This window comes from Antrostomus carolinensis, unplaced genomic scaffold (genome assembly GCF_000700745.2).
Source record: "Antrostomus carolinensis isolate BGI_N321 unplaced genomic scaffold, ASM70074v2 scaffold36044, whole genome shotgun sequence".
NCBI classification, from domain to species: Eukaryota; Metazoa; Chordata; class Aves; order Caprimulgiformes; family Caprimulgidae; genus Antrostomus; species Antrostomus carolinensis.
The window spans coordinates 1-9,031 of NW_010310686.1; the positions used below are offsets into that span (position 1 = coordinate 1).

The 9,031-nt window shown below is 38.8% G+C and overlaps 1 protein-coding gene across 2 annotated transcripts; it reads left to right on the top strand.

Annotated features, from left to right (window-relative positions):
- Positions 1 to 3,850: 3,850 nt before the first annotated feature.
- On the top strand, positions 3,851 to 6,303 carry LOC104519893 (myosin regulatory light chain 2, smooth muscle minor isoform). 2 transcript variants are annotated; one of them, XM_029084633.1, is made up of 3 exons: positions 3,851 to 4,059; positions 4,304 to 4,465; positions 5,807 to 6,303. In XM_029084633.1, the coding sequence occupies exons 1-3, from the start codon at positions 3,876 to 3,878 to the stop codon at positions 5,977 to 5,979; spliced, it is 519 nt and encodes a 172-aa protein (XP_028940466.1). In that variant the 5' UTR covers positions 3,851 to 3,875; the 3' UTR covers positions 5,980 to 6,303. The 2 variants fall into 2 exon arrangements, with proteins under 2 accessions (XP_028940466.1, XP_010164811.1); XM_010166509.1 differs by lacking the exon at positions 4,304 to 4,465 and having other exon boundaries at positions 3,876 to 4,059; positions 5,807 to 6,297.
- The last annotated feature ends 2,728 nt before the right edge of the window (positions 6,304 to 9,031 follow it).

A 9,031-nucleotide genomic window follows, 5' to 3' on the forward strand; every position in this document is an offset into this window, starting at 1 on the left:
TTCAGGACCAAATGAGATTGCATAGGATATATATATATATATATTTTAAGTATATTCTGCTTTTTGCTGAGCTTTGCCACAGATGTGCCGGAGTGCCTTGGTCTTCCATCTCTTCCTGCTACCACCCAGGCTGTGCTGGATGTGTGGTGGTATCTGATGCTGTAGATGATTATATGGGCAGAAGTTGGGATTTAGCTTTGAGGTTTACTTTTGAGTTTGATGATTTAAGAGAAGGTGACCATTATATCTTAACCTAATAAAGTTCCCAAATAATTGTCAGTGTTAAAATAAATTATTCAGTCCTAAATATTACATAGAGACTTTCTTGGGTGTGTTTTTTGTGTTGTGGTTGTTTTGTTGGGTTTTGTTTTGTTTAAATTTTGGGTGATAGATATTCACAGTTGCTATAAAACCACTGCTGAAGCACAAGGCTGCTGTTCTCTGAAGCGTAACTTTTGGTCACTGCCTCTAAACAGATCTAACTTGCACCACTGTTAGTGGGTTGCAGAGTTCTATATCTTATTGTCTGGCTCAAGCTCTTTAGTTGCTCAGTTGAGTTTTCTTTTGGGGTTTATCTTTTTCCCAGAAGTAAGGGGAATGAGATGACTGTAGTTTGATATCCGTTGCTATTCCTCGACTGAGCAAATGAATGTACATGTGCAAGCAGAGCAGAGCAGCACAGTGTTATTCCTGCCTCTCTTGTCCAGTGGGTGCAATTTATTCATGTTTTTAATACATGAAAATCTTCCCAAATAAAGGTTATGTTTTCAGAAATATGTTATGATAAGTCTTAGAGGCAAGATCTTACGTTAGAAGTTTCTTGAACAGTTTCCAAAACAAGGCCCAGGCCATTCACTGCAAAGACAACAGAGACTAAACCCGCCTGTCATGACTTGTATTATCGAATGTGAAGTATTTCCACTTTTTATCTACTGAAATTCTTCTATTTTTAGCCTATGCTATTTCAGTTATAAAAGCTTTTTTTTTTTTTTTAATAAATGACCTGGTGGATTTGTCAGATTAAATCCTATTTTCTCTAAAATTAGCGGGTCCAGTGCTTGACTCAAAGGAAGTTAGTTCTTGCTCATTACATCATTCACATCTCTCTCACAGAGAGATAACACTAAGTGTAAACACTTGGAACTTCTTCATCCTGAATTGAACTCTTTGGCTAACTGGATTGGTGTCCTGTTTTTCTGAAAATGTTCCAATTTGTGACCCTCTCTCTAACAGAGCTAGCTAAGAGCTGAGTGTAGCGTTTCAGGTGATGCTGCAGCAAACTTGTGCTGAAAGGCCCTACAATCCCGTGAGACCCAATGTTTGTGTCTCTGAAGGCTGACAGGTCTCTTCAAGCGAGTGTGCTGTGCCTTCTGTATTCTCTGTGGCTGCCTCCCAAGCCTGGTTGAGAAGAGCTTGGGAAATAGTAGTGCAAGCATTGGCAAATTTGTCATCTTCTCTAGGACAATAGTCTGATATGGCAATCTTCTGAACAGAATTAAAAAGAAAGAGGGTCTGCAGTTGGCAGTAGTCTGCTTTTGTTATCTCCTCTCAATTAGAATTGACTTGTACGTGAGACGATTGCAGGTAGAGGCTTGCTGGGAGCACTGCCTTGCAGCAGATGCAAAGTAAACTCTAGTTTACTTTGAATCAGACATAGCCTGAAAACTATTAGTTATTTCAGAGTACAGTTATTAACACATCTTGTTTGACTCTCTTTTGGGTAGTGGAACTTTCAATCAATAATTCAGAGTTTAACAGTAATTTATACAAGGGTTTTTACTGAGGTAAGAAAAAGGCTGAAGTTATGCATAATCCTTGACTGCAGCTTGAAAGCAAACTACCTTATTGTCAGCTGTCTTCATCAATAGCTCGATGTCAGGAGTTCATACCTATTTGCTGAAGTGTTGTCGGAGGCCAAACATCTCGGATAGCTTGTGGTTAGTGAACGCAATGGAGAGACCTTCGGTGTTGTTGAATGATGAGCAGTTGCATTTCACAGGCTATTTTTAGTTCAGGGTGTAATAGTTTGTTTTATACGTCAGAAGAACGTTATATGTGCACATAGGATTTAAAAGTGTGGAATTAGCAGGGGAAATTAGTAACACACTTTGTAGACAGACTGAGAAGGACGTAACCATGGAATATCCTTTTATGATCCCAATGCTTGGTACAGCATGTCATGTATCTGATACAAAGCAAGGTAAAACATCTTTCCTTTAATTAAAAACAAAAAAACTAACTGCTTTTGCCTGAATATTGGATTGATTGACTATGTAAAGGAGTTACTTTGCTTAATTTTACTCCCCCCCTTTTTTTTTAAGGATGAATCCACGTTAGTTACTTCAGTCTTGCTTTTCAGGAGTCTAACCGAAAGTAAGAGTAACTTTGAGCAGAATATCTGAGAAACCGTTAGAGCTGTGATGTGACTCTGAATTGCATTTCTAACCAGATAATTTGTTAGAGTTATAAAATTAATACTTAGTGTAAATTTCAAAATGCTGGCATTCTTGTGACTATAGGGGAAGCTTAAATTTGTCCCCTTTCAGGACACTTGCTGCAGGTGCTTCCTGTAAAATTCGAAATCAAGGATGTAAGGAATCTGGTTTGCATATCATTTGATTTGGGCATAATAAAGGATGATAGCAGCATGGATTGCTTGCATTAGCTCTAAAGTATAGAGGTGTACAAGACTTTTAGAAACAACATTAAACAGAGTCTTCCTTACTTTGATCCAATAGCAGTGTTGAGGTCTTTGTGGTTGCGCTTCAGTGAATGATTCAGCTTTTTGTGTTTGTACCATCAACCATAGCTGAACACTAAAAGTATCTTCCCAGCTAAATAGAAGCAGTTAACTGGAAAACCTCACTTCTACCCTGATCATATTAGTGTTGTAACATGTAAACTGCCATGCTTATTTCTTCATTTGACAGCTCAAGGGAAACAATTACATTAGGATGTTTGTGATACATAAAACTACATAAAGATTCTGTGAGAGTATATAAATGTTTTAAAAGGTTGATAATTTAAAAGAATAAGTCTTCAGATTTTTAGAACTATTATGTCATTAATTCATTTTAAAAAGAGTATGTGTGCATTTGCATATGTGTTTTGTAACTGTTCCAGTGTGGAAGAGAATAGCAATGCAGTGCTTTTGAACCAAGTCAGTGTTCTTTTTCTAACACACACGGTCCTTAGAGCTGACTTTGACGAAAGAAGTCTAGTAGGGGTTCTTTGGCCAGTCTGTCTCCCAGCTCCGTTCAGTGATCTTCACAAAAACACTAGGTTCTCATCAGGGTCATTCTATGTCCCGAGACCTACTGCTCTTTTAATAGCAGCTATTCTAACAAAAGGCTATTCAGAGCCTAAAATACATCTGGGGTTTGTTTGTGTTTTTTTTCTCCTCCTCCCAAATGTTAGTTTAGCATACTGCTTGATTTGTTCAACCACTACATAGTATGCTAGGTTAGCAGCCCATATCCTTCTACGTGGTAGGTCAACAGTGCCTCCTAAACTGCTAAGTATGTAGTCATCTTAATTTGTAGAAGGTGCAGATAGTGACCTGAATCAGCAATACAAGCACTGTGTCAGTATCATTTCAAGAACTATGGTCTGACGTGTTTCTTAATGTCGCTTGCTATTGGCCCACAGTGCTAGTCCTTGAATCCTGAAAGACATAATTTATGCTTAATAGCAGGTGAAGTCCAAATGAAAGAAAATAAAGCAGGAGATATTAAAATAAATGTATACTTTGGGGTATTTGCTTATAACATGGAATTTGGTATTCCTTCATTTGTTCCTCCCCCAAGGAGTTGTACTCTGATTTAATAAGACTAAATCTTGGGTATGTTTCTGTCTCCCTAGAACTAACAGCCAACATGTCTAGCAAAAGGGCAAAGACAAAGACCACCAAGAAGCGCCCTCAGCGCGCCACTTCCAATGTATTTGCAATGTTTGATCAGTCGCAGATTCAAGAATTCAAGGAGGCCTTCAACATGATTGACCAGAACAGGGATGGCTTCATTGACAAAGAGGACTTGCACGATATGCTTGCCTCCCTTGGTAATGTCTTGAGAGAGGGGAGGGGAGTTCTGCCACTTACCTATCTACCTTATAATTCTTGCATGTATAAATAGAATAATAAAACATTTGCTAGCCCATTGCACTGGATCTGTTACCATGACTCTCAGTTGTGAATAAAAGTGATGATACTTTATTAAAAATGTCACCTATTGAAATTAGTGGTTTTGCTCATATATTCAATCTTTTCTTGAGTTTTTTTAAGCTATGTATATGTTTACCGTAGGGAAGAATCCAACGGATGAATACCTAGATGCCATGATGAATGAGGCTCCAGGCCCCATAAACTTCACCATGTTCCTCACCATGTTTGGTGAGAAGTTAAATGGCACAGACCCAGAAGATGTAATCAGGAATGCTTTTGCTTGCTTTGATGAAGAAGCGACAGGTACGTGAGTGAAATAACAGTGTACATGTATTACTTCTATCTGCTTTTGCAACAGTAAATACTTGTATTCATAGAAGTGTGTGATGAATTCGTTAACTCTGAAAATTCTGATTTCTGCACACTAAAAATCATGCCATGTATCCTCAGCAGCTGAAATTACCTTTTCAAACACTATAAAACTTAAAATCCGCAACTTCTGGCACTTTGGCTCTGTTGTTCCAAGACGAGAGAAAGGCAAAAAGATGTTGATTGGGAACTAGCATTGGAAATTTTGCACCAAAGCTGAATTTTAAGTTAGGAGATCCTTTGTAAGGGGATCCTTGTCTTCAAAGCTGTTGTACTTCTATGAAGAATTTGTTTTCTGTCAGCAGCTTATATCTACCTTCCCTCTGTTAAGGTGCACTTAAACAGAAAGAAAATTAATACAAGAAAAACCTTGTGTGACTCACAAGAGTGCTGGTAGAAGGAATCTCAAGTTATATAATGCTGCTTGCTTAGTAATGCCAAAAATTTATTCTTTGCAACCAATCTAGTAAATCTGAGTTTTGTCACCAATTTAAGATAAATTTAAAGTCTTTGAAATATTTCAGATTTCCCTGTGTTTCATGCACTTGTTGAACATTGGTAGTCAAGTTCCATCACTTTTTTTAGTGGTTTTATTAGGAATGCTCTAGACAAACGGATCCCCTTTGTGTAAAAGGTACACTTTTTAGAAGGCTCTCAGTACTACCAGGAGTACAGTAGCCCTGCTCTTGGAAAGAAAGTCCAATATGTGTACTGACAAATTGTATAATCTTTGAAACCACACATGCAAATTATAAAACGGCCTTTACTTGAAGTAGTGAGACCATGAAAATTAACTTAAGAAGCTAGACTTGACTGAATGCTCGTAATTATTTGGCAATTATAGTAATAGGCTTTAATGGCTTTGTTTTAATTTGCCAAGAAAGACTGTGGGTCTCTTTAATTGAAACAAAGAATCCAAAGAAAGAAATTCTCATTTATCTACTGGAAGATAAATGTTAAAACTCCTTTTCTTTTGTCCTCTTACATTGTGTTCTAGGCTTCATACAGGAAGAAATAGGTGTTATTAGATCCCAGCAGATCAGGCCCTCTTTTCAAAAATCTGGATGAAATGCATCAAACCTGCCCCCCTTCCCTTCTCATGCAGGGAATTTCTTTAGAATTCAATGAAGTGTTTTGGGCTCCTGGTGCAAAGGTGTATATTCCACACTGTGTGACTTTATTGCGTGTCTGCTGGTACGTCTGGCTTGCTGCTTTTGCAGACTGGTCTAAGAAACAGTTTCCCTTTTGTGTTTCTGTCTGTCTGTCTCACTCTAGGGTTCATCCAGGAAGACTACCTGCGAGAGCTGCTGACGACAATGGGAGACAGGTTCACAGACGAAGAGGTGGATGAGCTGTACAGAGAGGCCCCCATCGACAAAAAGGGGAATTTCAACTACATTGAGTTCACGCGCATCCTGAAACACGGAGCGAAAGACAAGGATGACTGAGCAAATCCCTGGATACCTGCAGATTATCTCTGCTTTACACTCATGTTTATTTTTGAGGGTTTCTTCCTGATAGAACTTGTTGCATGCATTTAGCTTTACAGCTTTTGCCTTTCTCAATGTATTTATCTATTCCAGGCCATTTAGGCACATTTGCACCTGTGTAATCAGACTGGAAGTGGGGAAAACATTGTGAGGAAAAGCATATGGGGACAAAGATCCATGGACATGATAGTCCAGGAAAATCTCAAATGTTTCTGGTTTAGCTGGATTTTTACATTTTTGTAATAAATGACACTTTGAAATAAAGATTGCTATATAGATAAATACCTCAGATTCTTTTGTGAGCACTGACATTTCTCTTATGCATTTACAAATACAGGTGTATTAACTGTATTTTACTTGCAGCTGCAAATCAAGCTGGAAAATTAATTTTGACAATGTTTTGTTCAGTGTCACACAGTTCTGAAAGGCTCCTAGCTGTATGTGCTGGTGTCTTTAAAATGCAGACAATGCAGCATTTGCATTGCTGTACAAACCTCTTACCTCAGTTTTTTTGAAGTGGCATCTGACTGGTGTAAGTAGCCAGCCAAAGAAATGCTTAGGGAAGATTGTTGCAGTTGTCTAATGGCGAGCAGAGAACATGTATGATTCTTAAGCAGATACCACTCCCAGCTTTTATTTCCTTTTAATATTGATAATTGTTTAGTAATATTTTCATGTCAAAGCTTGCATTCCTGTTTGCTAAGTTTTTATGCTGGCAATAAGTGGGAATTAGGCACGTTTTTTGCCTTTCTGCTGAAGGAATTTTTTGCGAAGGAATCTGCCTCTGAGCTACAGTCTCTCTGCTGGCACCAATTCACAGCAATACATGGCCAGAAGACCTACACAAAGCTTTACTGTTCTGCAGCTAATGCATTTGCATGTGAGAATGAGAGTGAAGCAGTTCTGAGAATTAACTTGGTAAAACCCTGTATGTGCTAAAGTCCTTCTTGCCTCTGAGAAGATTGTGCACTTTCCTCAGCGACGTTGGTAAAATGGCTTTTAAGCACGCAAGAATCATTCATCAGAAACAGCTCTGCTGATGCTGTTGTCTCAAATACCAAGAGAAGAGGAAGGTTGTTCTTTTAGTTCTTAGCATGACCATGTCCTTCCATGTGTCTCATTCTCTTGACTTCTGCAAACTAAAAAACATAAGGGGAATTTATCTTACCTACATATTTTATCAATTAAAGTGATGATCTCTTACCCACAAACCATTTGACTCAGCTAAAGGGCTTGTGAAGACTGGGCAGCATACACTGTAAGGAAGGTTTGTCTCATTTCCTGTGTGGTAGCACGAAGGCTTGGTTACTTAATCTTGCTTGTGTTCCTAGTAACGGCAGTTCTTGAAGATATTCTGGCTTTATCTTTGTAAATAACTTGATACTCAGTAGGCATGCTTTGATTTTTTTTATTTTTATTATTATTATTCCTGGTGGTTTCTTCTACTTCTGGGTTGAATTAAAATGAGTTTTCAGCCATTCTTTTCCCAATTTTGTGTTTTATCTGCTAACTGGAACTTGGCCTTAATTTTTCTTTTTTTCTCCTACCCAGACTACGTTCTTTGCTATACTACTTCAGTCTGCCACACCTGCTTCTGTTCTCAGAAGTTTGTTTTTAAACTGTCTCTTGCTCTTCAACCTCTTTGCTGAGGTATTCCTCCATGGGATGCCTGCAAGGTTGTAGCAACAGCTGATTATTTTGTTGTTGTTGTTTAGAAGGTAGTTTACAAGAGTGTAGGAAAGTTTCCACCTACACTGCCCATGTGACAATGGCAACAGTGCAGACATCTAGGAAACTGTCTTGTTGAAATGTTGCTATGTAACATTAAGCTGAAGAATGGTTACGCTGCCACTTCTTTAGACTGATCTTGTCCCATCTGTGCAATTCAGGATTATGCATGTACCATGCAAGCAGCCTGCGCTCAGGACAGATGTTAGACAGTCTTGATGACTTTTTCCCTTTGAATGTCTTAAATCCCGTAAGATTCAAAGGATCAGTTTTCTTCTGTTAGGAACAGAGTTCCCAAGCCATTCTTTTCCTGCTCTTGCCTTCTCAGTGAATTTTGGGTGCTGGTGTGTTAGTTACACCGAGTAACTGGGAGACAAGCCAGCTGGATTTTTCTTGCTGGAAATAGGTTTTGAAGTAGTGATTTTTCTAAATCATAAATGAGTTACATAAAAGAGAATCTGGTATCCTCCTTGAGAGGAAATTGTCCACTTCAACAACTTCTGTACTGCTGCTCTTAAATTTTGGACAGCTAGCTAAAATGTAGGATGTAGCTGCTTTTTGTTCTTGTCATGCCATGTGGGTGTTCTGTTTTTGGCTGCTCTCTCTGATTAGGGGGTGGGGACAGGGAATGGTATCTACTCAGGAAGACATGTTACTAAGGAATTTCCAAGGATGTTTGGGTATAACTAATGATGACCTTCAAAGTTCAGATTTCCCCAGTATCTGTATTGTAACATAGCAGACCAGTTAACATGCACGTGGGCACAAAACCCTTTAACTGCTGGAAAGTAACGAGACTCCCAGGCCCAGCCAAGAGACCATGTAAGAGCATCAGATGCATTTTGTAGCTAGGCAGCAAGGAATGTCCAGACAGCTGAGGCTGCATGCCGAGGGCTGTTGGGATGTGTCATCAATAATCCACTTCCAAAAATAAAAATAACTTTGGTCACTGAAACAGCTTAAGATTCTGATGACTTTAGACTTAGCATTTTGCAGTCAAAATCTTGGAACCTAATCTGTTCTCCCTTGGGGTTCATACATAATGGCCTCCAAGCTCCACGCCAGACAAAGCTTATGATGAAAAACTATTTTCATAGGCTGGTGCACACATTTAATAGTCTTATGTCTGCAGTGATGTATAATGCCCTGTGAAGCACTACTGAAAAGCAGTGATTTATTTTACATGACCTGTTCAAAGGCTACATCCACAAAGGTCGAATTGAAGCCAAAGAGCTATTGCAGCTGCATGAGAAGCCTCCAAAGAGGACAATGTTTGTGTGAA

Coding starts and splice junctions, on each gene's coding strand:
- LOC104519893 (XM_029084633.1), top strand. CDS start 3,876: ATGTCTAGCAAAAGGGCAAAGACAAAGACCACCAAGAAGCGCCCTCAG. Junction 4,060..4,303: donor CGATATGCTTGCCTCCCTTG/GTAATGTCTTGA, acceptor TGTTTACCGTAG/GGAAGAATCCAACGGATGAA. Junction 4,466..5,806: donor CTTTGATGAAGAAGCGACAG/GTACGTGAGTGA, acceptor GTCTCACTCTAG/GGTTCATCCAGGAAGACTAC.